General features: G+C 74.2%; 1 protein-coding gene across 3 annotated transcripts; it reads left to right on the forward strand.

Annotated features, from left to right (window-relative positions):
* Window positions 1–3,364: 3,364 nt before the first annotated feature.
* LOC142825639 (tRNA endonuclease ANKZF1-like) lies at window positions 3,365–13,320 on the forward strand. Of its 3 annotated transcripts, XM_075917678.1 has the most exons (16): window positions 3,365–3,444; window positions 4,407–4,546; window positions 5,795–5,904; window positions 6,477–6,579; window positions 7,315–7,493; window positions 7,756–7,871; window positions 8,105–8,258; window positions 8,898–9,120; window positions 9,273–9,374; window positions 9,576–9,740; window positions 9,925–10,038; window positions 10,668–10,947; window positions 12,007–12,118; window positions 12,360–12,527; window positions 12,640–12,710; window positions 12,841–13,320. In XM_075917678.1, exons 2-16 carry the CDS (start codon window positions 4,420–4,422, stop codon window positions 12,959–12,961), a joined length of 2,145 nt encoding a protein of 714 aa, XP_075773793.1. In that variant the 5' UTR covers window positions 3,365–3,444; window positions 4,407–4,419; the 3' UTR covers window positions 12,962–13,320. The 3 variants fall into 3 exon arrangements, with proteins under 3 accessions (XP_075773793.1, XP_075773794.1, XP_075773792.1); XM_075917677.1 differs by lacking the exon at window positions 3,365–3,444 and having other exon boundaries at window positions 3,965–4,546; window positions 12,841–13,318; XM_075917679.1 differs by lacking the exons at window positions 3,365–3,444; window positions 12,360–12,527; window positions 12,640–12,710; window positions 12,841–13,320 and adding an exon at window positions 12,284–12,352 and having other exon boundaries at window positions 3,963–4,546.
* Window positions 13,321–13,616: the final 296 nt, after the last annotated feature.

Genomic DNA, 13,616 nt, shown 5'->3' on the forward strand with positions numbered 1-13,616 from the left:
AGGCCGGGGGGGGGGGAGAGCGAGTCGGGGGGGGACAGGCCGGGGGGGGAGAGCGAGTCGGGGGGGACAGGCCGGGGGGGGAGAGCGAGTCGGGGGGGGGGACCGGCCGGGGGGGGGGAGAGCGAGTCGGGGGGGGACCGGCCGGGGGGGGGAGAGCGAGTCGGGGGGGACAGGCCGGGGGGGGGGAGAGCGAGTCGGGGGGGACAGGCCGGGGGGGGGAGAGCGAGTCGGGGGGGGGACAGGCCGGGGGGGGGGAGAGCGAGTCGGGGGGGACAGGCCGGGGGGGGAGAGCGAGTCGGGGGGGGGACCGGCCGGGGGGGGAGAGCGAGTCGGGGGGGGACCGGCCGGGGGGGGAGAGCGAGTCGGGGGGGGACCGGCCGGGGGGGGGAGAGCGAGTCGGGGGGGGACAGGCCGGGGGGGAGAGCGAGTCGGGGGGGACAGGCCGGGGGGGGAGAGCGAGTCGGGGGGGAGAGCGAGTCGGGGGGGACAGGCCGGGGGGGGGAGAGCGAGTCGGGGGGGGGACAGGCCGGGGGGGGGAGAGCGAGTCGGGGGGGGACAGGCCGGGGGGGGGAGAGCGAGTCGGGGGGGACAGGCCGGGGGGGGGAGAGCGAGTCAGGGGGGGGACAGGCCGGGGGGGGGGAGAGCGAGTCAGGGGGGGGACAGGCCGGGGGGGGAGAGCGAGTCCGGGGGGGACAGGCCACGGGGGGGGAGAGCGAGTCGGGGGGGACAGGCCACGGGGGGGGAGAGCGAGTCGGGGGGGGACAGGCCACGGGGGGGGGAGAGCGAGTCGGGGGGGGACAGGCCACGGGGGGGGAGAGCGAGTCGGGGGGGGACAGGCCACGGGGGGGGGAGAGCGAGTCGGGGGGGACAGGCCGGGGGGGGGAGAGCGAGTCGGGGGGGACAGGCCGGGAGGGGGGAGAGCGAGTCGGGGGGGGAGAGCGAGTCGGGGGGGGACAGGCCGGGGGGGGGAGAGCGAGTCGGGGGGGACAGGCCGGGGGGGGGGAGAGCGAGTCGGGGGGGGGAGAGCGAGTCGGGGGGGGACAGGCCGGGGGGGGAGAGCGAGTCGGGGGGGGGGACCGGCCGGGGGGGGGAGAGAGCGAGTCGGGGGGGGACCGGCCGGGGGGGGGAGAGCGAGTCGGGGGGGGACTGGCCGGGGGGGGAGAGTGAGTCGGGGGGCGGACCGGCTGGGGGGGGGGGAGAGCGAGTCGGGGGGGGGACAGGCCACGGGGGGGAGAGCGAGTCGGGGGGGGACAGGCCGGGGGGGGAGAGCGAGTCCGGGGGGGACAGGCCGGGGGGGGGAGAGCGAGTCGGGGGGGGGACAGGCCGGGGGGGGGAGAGCGAGTCGGGGGGGGGACAGGCCGGGGGGGTAGAGCGAGTCGGGGGGGGACAGGCCGGGGGGGGAGAGCGAGTCGGGGGGGACAGGCGGGGGGGAGAGCGAGTCGGGGGGGACAGGCCGGGGGGGGAGAGCGAGTCGGGGGGGGACAGGCGGGGGGGGAGAGCGAGGCGGGGGGGAGAGCGAGTCGGGGGGGGACAGGCCGGGGGGGGAGAGCGAGTCGGGGGGGACAGGCCGGGGGGGGAGAGCGAGTCGGGGGGGGGACCGGCCGGGGGGGGGGAGAGCGAGTCGGGGGGGGACCGGCCGGGGGGGGGAGAGCGAGTCGGGGGGGACAGGCCGGGGGGGGGAGAGCGAGTCGGGGGGGGACAGGCCACGGGGGGGAGAGCGAGTCGGGGGGGGACAGGCCGGGGGGGGAGAGCGAGTCCGGGGGGGACAGGCCACGGGGGGGGGAGCGAGTCGGGGGGGGACAGGCCGGGGGGGGGGAGCGAGTCCGGGGGGGACAGGCCACGGGGGGGGGAGAGCGAGTCGGGGGGGGACAGGCCGGGGGGGTAGAGCGAGTCGGGGGGGGACAGGCCGGGGGGGGGAGAGCGAGTCGGGGGGGACAGGCGGGGGGGAGAGCGAGTCGGGGGGGACAGGCCGGGGGGGGAGAGCGAGGCGGGGGGGGACAGGCGGGGGGGGGAGAGCGAGGCGGGGGGGGACAGGCGGGGGGGGAGAGCGAGGCGGGGGGGAGAGCGAGTCGGGGGGGGACAGGCCGGGGGGGGAGAGCGAGTCGGGGGGGGACAGGCCGGGGGGGGGAGAGCGAGTCGGGGGGGACAGGCCGGGGGGGGAGAGCGAGTCGGGGGGGGACCGGCCGGGGGGGGGGAGAGCGAGTCGGGGGGGGACCGGCCGGGGGGGGGAGAGCGAGTCGGGGGGGGACCGGCCGGGGGGGGAGAGCGAGTCGGGGGGGGACCGGCCGGGGGGGGAGAGCGAGTCGGGGGGGGGGAGAGCGTGTGGGGGGGGGGGGACAGGCCGGGGGGGGGAGAGCGAGTCGGGGGGGGACAGGCCGGGGGGGGGAGAGCGAGTCGGGGGGGGACAGGCCGGGGGGGGGAGAGCGAGTCGGGGGGGGACAGCGAGTCGGCGGGGGGACAGGCCGGGGGGGGGAGAGCGAGTCGGGGGGGGGACAGGCCGGGGGGGGGAGAGCGAGTCGGGGGGGGACAGGCCGGGGGGGGGAAGAGCGAGTCGGGGGGGGACAGGCCGGGGGGGGGAGAGCGAGTCGGGGGGGGGGACAGGCCGGGGGGGGGAGAGCGAGTCGGGGGGGGGGACAGGCCGGGGGGGGGAGAGCGAGTCGGGGGGGGGACAGGCCGGGGGGGGGGAGAGCGAGTCGGGGGGGACAGGCCGGGGGGGGGGAGAGCGAGTCGGGGGGGGGACAGGCCGGGGGGGGGGGAGAGCGAGTCGGGGGGGACAGGCCGGGGGGGGGAGAGCGAGTCGGGGGGGGACAGGCCGGGGGGGGGGAGAGCGAGTCGGGGGGGGGGGATAGGCCGGGGGGGGGGAGAGCGAGTCGGGGGGGGACCGGCCGGGGGGGGGAGAGCGAGTCGGGGGGGGGGGACAGGCCGGGGGGGGGGAGAGCGAGTCGGGGGGGACAGGCCGGGGGGGGGGAGAGCGAGTCGGGGGGGGGACAGGCCGGGGGGGGGGAGAGCGAGTCGGGGGGGACAGGCCGGGGGGGGGGGGGAGAGCGAGTCGGGGGGGGGACAGGCCGGGGGGGGGGAGAGCGAGTCGGGGGGGACAGGCCGGGGGGGGCCCCGGGCAGCCCCCCCAGGAGAAACTCGCCCCGCCCCCCGCTCGCCGACCCCCCCCTCACCTGCCCGGTCTCCCCGGTAACCGGCCCCAGCCGCTCGCTCCTGCGCCAGGCCGGGCCGCTGCCTGCCTCGTCCCGCCCCTTCAGAACGGGCGGCTCCGGCGGCCAATCGGGGCGTGCGGGAGGGGCCTCGCGGGCCAATCCGAGGGGGTTGCGCAACGGAGGGGCGGGGCTACGGGATTGTCCTCGACGGCGCCCCGTAGAGGGGCGGATGTGACGTCAGGCGCGTGTCGCGGCTCGGGGAGAAGAGCGCTGCCTGCTTCCTGCCCGGGGCCGGGTGGGCGCCGCCCTCGCGGCCGGGGGCCCGCAGCGAGACTCAGCCCGGGGGGCGGGGCCCGGTGAGCTCGCCCCGCCCTCCGAGCCCCCCGCCCGCGCCAGTTGCCAGGCGTTGCCCGGGGGGGCGGGGGGCGGCGTGGCAGGGAATGGGGGGGACCTGGGGGGGGCAGGGAACGGGGGGGCGGGGGGCGGCGTGGCAGGGAATGGGGGGGACCTGGGGGGGCGGGGAATGGAGGGGGCCGGGGGGCGGGGAAGGGAGGGGGCTGGGGGGGCGGGGAACAGGGGGGCGGGGGGCGGCGTGGCAGGGAATGGGGGGTTCCGGGGGGGGCGGGGAACGGAGGGGGCCGGGGGGCGGCATGGCAGGGAACGGGGGGGCGGGGGGCGGCGTGGCAGGGAATGGGGGGTTCGGGGGGGGCGGGGAACGAGAGGGGCGGGGGGTGGCGTGGCAGGGAATGGGGGGGACCTGGGGGGGCGGGGAACGGAGGGAGCCAGGGGGCGGCATGGCAGGGAATGGGGGGGACCTGGGGGGGCGGGGAATGGAGGGAGCCAGGGGGCGGCATGGCAGGGAATGGGGGGGACCCAGGGGGGCGGGGAACGTGGCGCCCCAGCCCCCCGCCCAGCCTGGCGCCAGAGTCCCGGTCTCCGGGCACAGAGCCCGACTCGCGGCCCGTTGGCCAGAGCAGCGCCGGGCGCCGGCGGGGCGGGGGAGATGGCCGAGGCGCAGCCCGTGGCAGGCTGACCAGGCGCTCGGCCACCCGGCTGCGGGACCGTCCCCTCCAAAGGCAGCGGCCTGGCCCTGCCGGGGGGCCATGAGGGCCTGGTGGCCCCTGCCACTGCCTGCGCGGGAGCGGCTGGCCCCAGGGCGTGATGCCAAGAGCCGTGGCGCTGCTGCCCAGGGCCGTGGGTGCCAAGGCTGAGGGCGCCTGCCCAGGGTTTCTGCTTCTCACTCTCGCTCCTTCACAGCCTGCTGGGAGCAATGCAGCCGCCTGAGGTCCGGTCTGTGTGGGAGGCTGCCCAGGACCCCGCCTTCCTGCATGGACTCACCCTGGTCAGCGCCTGGTCAGAGGCCGGGCCGTCCACGGGCTCCGATACCGAGACACAAGGTAGTGTCTGAAAGCCAGCCAGCTGCTTGGAGCCAGCCACGGGGCTTCGTGGAGGGCAGGCGGGAGGGCACCCAGAGTCAGTCCCGCCTTAGGAAGTACCCCATCCTTCCGGGCACGGTGGGGACCCCTCCTTCCGATCAGCTCGAGGGGAGGGGCTCTGCTTGGGAGATGCTTTTCCCCAGTCAAGAGCCTTCAGCCCAAGGAGCACAAAACACTTCACACTTCCAACTCCGCCTGCCATAAGAACAGGAGAATGGCCGGACTGGGTCAGACCAAAGGTCCATCTAGCCCAGTCTCCTGTCTGCCCACAGTGGCCAGCACCAGGTGCCCCAGAGGGGGTGGACCGAAGACAATGATCAAGAGATTTGTCTCCTGCCATCCCTCTCCAGCCTCTGACAGACAGAGGCCAAGGACACCAATTTATCCCCTGGCTAATAGCCTTTTATGGACCTAACCTCCATGAAATTATCTAGCTTCTCTTTAAACTCTTAGGGTGTGTCTAGACTACATGGCTCCATCCACGGAGCCATGTAGATTAGACGGATCGGCAAAGGGAAATGAAGCCGCGATTTAAATAATCGCAGCTTCATTTAAATTTACATGGCTGCCACGCTGAGCCGACAAACAGCTGATCAGCTGTTTGTCGGCTCAGCGCGCTAGTCTGGATGCTCCGCGCCGATCTGAAAGCCCTTTATCGACCTCCCCGTTATGCCTCGTAGGATGAGGTTTACTGGGATGTCGATAAAAGGCTTTCATTTCGACAGGGGAGCGTCCAGACTAGCGCTTGAGCCGACAAACAGCTGCTCAGCGCGGCAGCCATGTAAATTTTAATGAAGCCGCGATTATTTAAATCGCTGCTTCATTTCCCTTTGCCAAACAAACAAATCTACGGAGCCATGTAGTTTAGACATACCCTTATAGTCCTAGCCTTCACAGCCTCCTCTGGCAAGGAGTTCCACAGGTTTACTATGCGCTGTGTGAAGGAGAACTTTCGCTTATTGGTTTTAATAAGCTGTCGAGTTGGTCAGTATTGTCCCTGTGTGACAGGTGGGGAAATGGCAGTCCGGAGGTACAGTAACTTCCCCAGGGCCATGCATCAAGGCAGTGGCAAGTCCAGACAGACTCTAGCGTCCTGACTCCGTCCCCTTTGCAGTAACCACGCGTGGGAGTTACCTGTCTGGCCAGCGGCCCTCTGCCCCTCTCCAAGAGAAGGGGCATACCTTCCCTGAGCTCCGCTCCCTCTTTCAGAGAAGGCTGCTGTGGTCGGGGGGCAGGAGAGAGCCCGAGGCACCCCGGAGATATCGGACCGGATGTGCTGCGCAGCCTGCTCACAGGCGTTTGACAGCAGGGAGGAGCAGGTGGGTGAAGCGTGGCTGAGCTGGGCGCGTGCTGGGCAGGGCAGGGGGATGGCTGGCACGTGGGCCATGGCGCGCTGCGGCCGTGACGGGGATACACAGAGGAGCCCGGAGACGAGCGGGCTCGAGACGCAGGGCTCCACACTGGGCTGAGCCCCGGGCACAAGGCTGAGAGTTGCATGCTGGGCCTTGTAGTCTCCATCAGGACGAGGGAGGCTGCCATGTGTTCTATTTGAAGCCTGTCAAGTGCATTCCTGAGGCTCCAGGGCCCTGCGGTTGGGCAGGTCTGGGTGCTCCAGCATAGCCACGTTACCGGCTGGGCTCGGGGGTCAGGCCGGCTCTCGGAAGCTGGTGCCAGGTCCGTGCGGCCCGGGGCAGGATGGGACCTGGCAGTAGTGGGCACTAGCTCCCCCAGGGACCGTGGGATACAAGGCAGGTTCTGCTGACCCCCAAGTCCCGGCTGGCTGGTATCGCTAAGGGGCCTCTCCTGGCCAGTCCTGGGGCGTGGCCCTTCCTTCCATCCGGGCTGGGGAGAACGTGGCTCTGGGTGCCCTGTCTCACCCCCTCCTTCCCAGACGGAGCATTACCGCCTGGACTGGCACCGCTTCAACCTGAAGCAGCGGTTGCGGGGGCGCCGGGCGCTGGCGGCCGAGGAGTTCGAGGAGAAGACCCGCGCAGGTGAGGGCTGCTGTCGTGGGCGCGCCCCTTGGTGTCAGCAGCCACGTTCTCCAGGGGCCGCCCGCCGGCGCTGTGCTCGGGCTGTGGGGTAAGCTGGAGCGTCCCTTCCTCCCGCCCCGCCTGTGCCCATCACTGCCACTGGAGGCGGCAGCCAGCTGCGTTGGTCTTGCCCGCTGGGCCCGGACTGGCCTTTCTGCCACTGGACGATCAGTTCTCCGGCCGCTGAGCCTGGGGGTGGCCTCCGAAGGGGACCCCTTTGGGTGGAGAGGTGCCGAATTAGCGGAGCTTTCGGCCAGGGCCGCCCGTCGCAGCAGCCCTTCCTCAGGGCCGAGGGCCGCAGGAGAAGCCTGAGCACCCGTCCCACTGCCCTGCAGCCCAGCAGCTGCCTGTCCCTGGCTGTGGCAAGGCAGGTCCTAGCTGGCTCTGGCCTGGCCTGTGGGACCAGGCTGTGGGGGACACCTCTGTGAGGACCTCACGTCCTGCAGGTGTCTCTCCCCAAACACTCGCGTCTTCCCCCCCAGCACCCCGTCATGCGGCACTCTCCCTCCCCAGCCTCTGCCCAGTGGGCTGCACGTGGCCTACGGGCTGGGGGCGAGCGGAGGCGAGGACCCTTGGGGGATGGCTGGGTCTCCAGCTGGGGTTTGGAGCAGGTGGCTCTGTGACCCTGGTCCCTGCTCGTCCTTCTCGGACGTGTCCTTCCTCGGCGCTGTGGCCTCACCCGGGCCTGGTTTGCAGGTGACGTCTCCAGCATCTCCGGCTCCGATTCTGAGGGCTCCGGTTCCAGCCAGGAGTCTGATCCGCCTCCAGGGAGCAGCCGGCAGAGCCACCCCCTGGGCACCCGCTCGGCTAGGGTCCTGCTGCGCAACTCCCAGGGCCAGCTGCTCTCCGCCTACCGCTGTGTGCTGAGCACCAAGGCAAGCAAGGCGCGGCGGGGCCCCTGCCCTGCCGCTCCTGGCCCCTGGCACCGGGCCTGCCGGGATCTGGCTGTTCCAATAGCCAAGTCGGCTGGGTTTATCCTTGCCCAGGGGCGTGGGGGGCAGGCCCAGCCCAGCTCACGTGGGCAGAACCACCTGATGAGCCCCTGCCACCTGGGTGAGCCCCAGGCTGCCCCTCCCCCCACGATGCCTGTGCCCGTGGTGGGGCGCTGGGCTGCTGACAGGGGTGTCCGTGTGCCAGGGCAGCGGTGAGCAGCAGGCGGAGCTGGTGGCATCGCTGCGGAGCCTGGGCGCAGGCACCTGCTGGGTGATCCTGATGACAGGCGGGGGGCACTTCGCGGGAGCCGTCTTCAGGGGGTGAGTCCGTGGCTGGCTCCGGCGCCTTGGCAAGGCCACGTGGGGATATGGGCCCTTGCCCAGAGCTGGCCCCGACGGCATCGCCCCCTCCCCCAGCTACGTGGCACTCCGGAGCCGTCGCCTGTGCCCCAGCGCTCTGGCTGTTCGTGAGCGGGGCTCCGGGGCCGGTGCCAGAGCCCAGGCCGCTCTCGCCCTGGGTGCCCGTGCCCGCTGCTCAGGGGTCTCTTTCCCAGGCCGGAGGTGCTGGTGCACAAGACCTTCCACCGCTACACAGTGCGTGCCCGGCGGGGCACGGCGCAGGGGCTGCGCGACGCCCAGGGCCAGGCCTCCCTGCCCAGATCCGCCGGCGCCTCGCTGCGGCGCTACAACGAGGCAGCGCTGCTCAAGGTGGGCCCAGGCCGCTGCCTCGCGGGAGTCCTGGGGCGGCAGAGGCTGGGCAGGGTGCGTAGGGGCGGGGAGAGGCGGCGCGCGGGGCCTGGCTGCAGGGCTGGGACGGGGCTTCCCGCCCGTGGGGATGCCGCCAGGTTTCCACAGCCCCCTGCTTGGGGTGGGGCACCCGCGGGGCAGCCCTGTGCTTGGGATGCCCTCTCCCCCTCCCCCCCCCCGCCCAGACCGGGCCGGGCCTCCCACGCGTGTCCCAGGCTTGTGTGTTCTGGGGGGCGCTGGGCCTGGGGTGCAGGGTCCTGCTGTGGGGCTGGGCTGGACTGCAGAGCCGCGCCCTCCCCCGCCACGGCCAGCCTGCCCTCAACCCTCAGCCGCCCTCTTCCCAGCTCTCTCGCCACAGCTCCCCTCAGAGCCTCTCGTCCCCTGGGCATTGCCCCTCTGCAGAGAGACCCGGCCGCTGCCCCCCCCAGTCCGGCCTGGAGGCTGACGGCTCTCGCCGCTGGGGCCGGTGCTGGCAGGCAGCCCGGGGCTCTGTGCTTGCACCGCGCTATTCCGGGTGCAGCGAGCGGCCTGCTGCCGGCGTACCCCAGCCCCCCAGCCGCACGGGAGCCAGCGGTGACCCCTCCCCTCCCCTCCCCCCAGGACGTCCAGGACCTGCTGGCCAGCTGGGCGCAGCATCTGCAGGGAGCCCAGCGCATCTTCCTGCGGGCCCCGCGTGGCAGCCGGGCCCTGCTCTTCGGTGGCAGGACCCCCCCTCTGCGCAAGGACGACCCCCGGGTCTGCAACATCCCCTTCAGCACCCGCAGGGCCACCCTCAGGGAGCTGCTGCGAGTGCACGTGGCCCTGGCCACCCTGCAGGTGTTCGGTGAGAGCTGGGGGGGGCTCTGCCTACGTCAGAGTTCCTGGGGGGCAGCGGGTGCCTCCCCCAGGGGCGGTGGTGGCTGCGCGCCCTCTCCTGCCCCCGGCCCCCTGGGCTGGGGTGCGGCAGCCCACGGACACGAGGCTCCTGTCCCACAGGGAAGGACACGGCGCCGGCGGATCTCGCAGGCTCCCCCCGGAAGGGCTGGAGGAAAGAACCACGTGGGCCTGTGGAAGAGCCTCAGCAGGGCACCGGCAGCAGTGAGTGGAGGGGGGGGGCCACTGGCTGACTTGCCCCCCCATGGGGGTTTCCGTGGACTGCGGGGGATGGGGCCTAGCACTGGGCCCAGTGCCACAGCAGGCGGCAGGGAACAGCCTGCGGGGGCGGGGCAGGGCAGAGAGCACTGGGGCCGACCCATGGCTGCTGTGGGCCCAGCCCAGCTCCCTCCCGTCTCCCTGAAGCCCCGGGGCAGGACGACGAGGAGGAGGAGGAGGAGGAGGAGGAGAGCCAGGCTGGGGAGCTGGAGACCGTGGAGGTGACGCTGGGGACCCTGCAGCTCCGGGAATTCGAGGTGATGCCCAAGCGAAGCCGCAAGAGGAGGAAGAAGAGAGACAAAGTGGAGAGAGGTGAGACCGGGGGCGCCCTGGGCCGGGTGCTGCTGGTGGCCCTGCCAGGCCAGCTTGCGGGGAGCCCCGGCTGGGGGGCTAACCGGGCGCCTTTCTCCTCCGGGACAAGGCCTTTGCCGGCAGGGCTGGGGGACGGGTCTGCCCGGGACGGGTTTCTAGCCCTCTTCCTCCCTTCCCGGAGCAGGGGCCCGTGCTGAGGGGCCAGGAGGCCACAGCGAGCCCGAGGGCTCAGTGCCACAGCCAGGGGCGGAGCCGGCGGTGGACCCCCAGGAGGGGCCTGTTCCCTGGGTGGCAGGAGGTGAGTGGGGCCGGGCCGTGCTGGGGCTGCTCCTCCCCTGCTGCTGGCGCAAGGGGCGGTTGGGGAGGCCAGCTGCACAGAACGGGCAGGGGGAGCGGGGGCTGTGGGGCCAGCGGGAAGGCCCTGGTCTGGCACGCCGCAGGGTGCCGGGGGCAGCGTCCCCTTGGGGGCCAGGTTCGAAGTGGGACGTGGAGGAGCCGGGGGGCAGGGAAGGGCCCTGGAGCCGAGGCCTTCCCGGCCCGGTGGGGCTGCGGGTGGCTCCGGGAGGGACGTCAGCGGGTTAAAGGAGGAGCCGGGGGGCAGGGAAGGGCCCTGGAGCCGAGGCCTTCCCGGCCCAGTGGGGCTGCGGGTGGCTCCGGGAGGGACGTCAGCGGGTTAAAGGAGGAGCCGGGGGGCAGGGAAGGGCCCTGGAGCCGAGGCCTTCCCGGCCCGGTGGGGCTGCGGGTGGCTCCGGGAGGGACGTCAGCGGGTTAAAGGAGGAGCCGGGTGGCCACTAATGACCCGAGGGGCGGGGGCGGGCAGGTGCCCCTGTGGCTCGGGGGCATCAGGCTCGTGCTGCGGGGGCGCCCCTGGGCAGGGCCGTGGCGCCGCCGGGTTCCCTGCCGAGCTCCGTCCTTCCCTCCCCGCAGCTCCGCAGGACCAGCTCCGGGACGCCCTCTTCACGGCCTGCAGGACGGGGGCCGCGGGGACGCTGCAGCGCCTGCTGGGCACGGTGCAGAGCGGGGCGCCCCCAGCCAGCAGCGAGCCCCACGGCCAGCCGCAGGGGGAGGGGCCGGCCCCATGGCTGCTCTCCCTGCTCCGCGCGCCTGTGGACGGGGAGGGCTCCACACTGCTGCATGTGGCAGCGGCCGCAGGCCAGGGGGCGGCCGTGAGACTGTTGCTGGAGGCCGGGGCCGACCCTGCGCTCAGGTACGCGCCCAGCAGGGCACCGCCGGGGGGGGAGACGCTCAGGTACGCGCCCAGCAGGGCACCGCCGGGGGGGAGACGCTCAGGTACGCGCCCAGCAGGGCACCGCCGGGGGGGGAGACGCTCAGGTACGCGCCCAGCAGGGCACCGCCGGGGGGGGGAGACGCTCAGGTACGCGCCCAGCAGGGCACCGCCGGGGGGGGAGACGCTCAGGTACGCGCCCAGCAGGGCACCGCCGGGGGGGGGAGACGCTCAGGTACGCGCCCAGCAGGGCACCGCCGGGGGGGGGAGACGCTCAGGTACGCGCCCAGCAGGGCACCGCCGGGGGGGGGAGACGCTCAGGTACGCGCCCAGCAGGGCACCGCCGGGGGGGGGAGACGCTCAGGTACGCGCCCAGCAGGGCACCGCCGGGGGGGGGGGGGACGCTCAGGTACGCGCCCAGCAGGGCACCGCCGGGGGGGGGAGACGCTCAGGTACGCGCCCAGCAGGGCACCGCCGGGGGGGGGGGGGAGACGCTCAGGTACGCGCCCAGCAGGGCACCGCCGGGGGGGGGGGGGGGAGACGCTCAGGTACGCGCCCAGCAGGGCACCGCCGGGGGGGGGGGGGAGACGCTCAGGTACGCGCCCAGCAGGGCACCGCCGGGGGGGGGGGAAGACGCTCAGGTACGCGCCCAGCAGGGCACCGCCGGGGGGGGGGGGGGAGAGACGCTCAGGTATGCGCCCAGCAGGGCACCGCCGGGGGGGGGGGGGACGCTCAGGTACGCGCCCAGCAGGGCACCGCCTGGCCCCGGGAGGGGGGGTGCACGTTCCTGCACTGCTCAGGGCCAGTGCCCTCCCCCCGCGCCCTGGGCAGTCGCATGCCCCACGGCTCCCCGGGCCCTGGTGTTGGGCTGGGCCGGGCCCCGCGGGGAGCTGCCTGTGCCTGCATTGCTCCAGTCGCCGAGCCCCCTGCCCCCCGCGGGCCCAGCCCTTGGGAGGGGCCCGAGTCTCCCCAGGACGACGCAGCCCTAGGGGCCCGGCTGTTGTGGGGCAGGGGCTCTGAGCTGCTCTGCTTGGCTCCTAGGGACCGGCGGGAGCGGCCCCCGTACTGCGTCTCCGCCGACAAGCCGACCCGCGCCGCCTTCCGCAAGTACATGGGGGAGCACCCGGCCCAGTACGACTACGGGCGGGCCCAGGTGGGTGCCACCTGCTGCCACCCGCCCCCGGAGCCCTCCCCCCCGGGGGCCTGGCTCCCGCCTGCTGGACCCTGCTCAGCCCTGGGGGGGGCCAGGAAGGGCCCGTGGCCCTGGGGGGAGGCAGGCCGGCGAGCCAGATGGAGCCGCGGTGTTGCTGCCCCGCAGCAGCCACGAGGAACCAGCCCCTGGCCCAGCGCAGCCTGCAGCCTCTGCCCGTGACTCCCGGCCCGCCCCTGCCCAGGTGCCCGGGCCCCTGACGGCGGAGATGGAGGCCAAGCGGCTGGAGAAGCAGCGGGCGCAGAAGGCGCAGCGGAAGCAGCGGGCGCAGGAGCTGAGGGAGCAGCAGCAGCGGCTGGCGCAGGAGCAGGAGGAGAAGCGGCGCTTTGCGGCCCTGCCGGACCGGGAGAAGGTGAGGCCTGGGCGGCCCGTCCCTGGGGGCTGCGAGCCTGGAGCTGCGACTCAGCCGGGCCGGGGGCTGCCTGGCTCTCCCCCGCACTGAGCTCCGTCTCTCTGCTCCCCAGAGGGCCCTGGCTGCCGAGCGGAGACTGGCTGCCCAGCCGCCGGAGGCCAGCGCGATGCTGGCCAACCCCAGGTGAGGGCGCTGGGCGCTGCCCCTGCTGCGGGCGGGAAGGGGGCAAGGCCCAGTCTGCGGGGGAGCAGGGACCTGGGGGGCCAGGCAGGCTCCGCGCCCCAGCCCACGCTGTACCTTGTGCTTTGTGCAGGCGCTGCTGGCAGTGTGGGGAGTCGCTGCTGGGCCGGATCCCCTTCCACTACCTCGAGTGCTCCTTCTGCTCCACGGCCTGCCTGCAGGCGCACCGCCGGGGCCGGCCCGGCCCCCCCTAGCACCGCCGCGGCTGAGCCCTGTGCCTCTGGCCGAGGGGAGGGGAGGGGACCATGGCACGGGGAAGGGTGCACCCCAGGGTCACTGCTTCGGCTCCTTGGGGGCCATGGAGCTGGGCCCAGAGGCGGGGAAGCCGGTGCTGCGCCCGAGGGCTCTGACTCCTGTGTGCACCTCCCCATGCCAAACCGGCCCCGGGACAGCAGCCCCCGACTCCTGCCCTGCCTCAGGATGAGCCGCCCCGGTGCCTGCCCTTGCTGCTGTTTCTGGGCTTGGCGGGTTCCTGGTGCCCCTGGGCCCAGCAGGGTGGGAAGGAGCCGGAGGTCGCTCCGGGGGCGCAGGGCCCAGGGGCTGTGCCACAGGCTGGGGTTGGGGGTGGGGCGGCTTGGCCCCGTGCGGGTGGGGCTGCGCCCGGCCCACAGAGCACACCAGCCAGGCCAGGGAAGGCACCAGGTTTTCTTTGCTTTAAAGGTAACAAACAGTGTAACAGCAGGGCCCTGCCCGGGGCGGGGGAGCGAGACCCTGCTCCCAGCGCCCCCACACCTGGAAATAAAGGCGAGGGGCTGGGCTTAAGCGTGGGGTGTGCACGTCTGTCCGGCGGGCGGGGGGGCGCGGGCGTCTGTCCGTCTGGCAGGCAGGGGGGCGCGGGCATCTGTCCGT

Source organism: Pelodiscus sinensis, unplaced genomic scaffold (genome assembly GCF_049634645.1).
Source record: "Pelodiscus sinensis isolate JC-2024 unplaced genomic scaffold, ASM4963464v1 ctg97, whole genome shotgun sequence".
Classification (NCBI taxonomy): Eukaryota; Metazoa; Chordata; order Testudines; family Trionychidae; genus Pelodiscus; species Pelodiscus sinensis.

Bases quoted from the DNA above. Each gene is read 5' to 3' on its own strand.
- LOC142825639 (XM_075917678.1), top strand. From the start codon at position 4,420: ATGCAGCCGCCTGAGGTCCGGTCTGTGTGGGAGGCTGCCCAGGACCCC. The intron at 8,259-8,897 runs GTGGGCCCAGGC...CCCTCCCCCCAG, and splicing joins ACGAGGCAGCGCTGCTCAAG to GACGTCCAGGACCTGCTGGC. The intron at 12,119-12,359 runs GTGGGTGCCACC...GCCCCTGCCCAG, and splicing joins ACGACTACGGGCGGGCCCAG to GTGCCCGGGCCCCTGACGGC.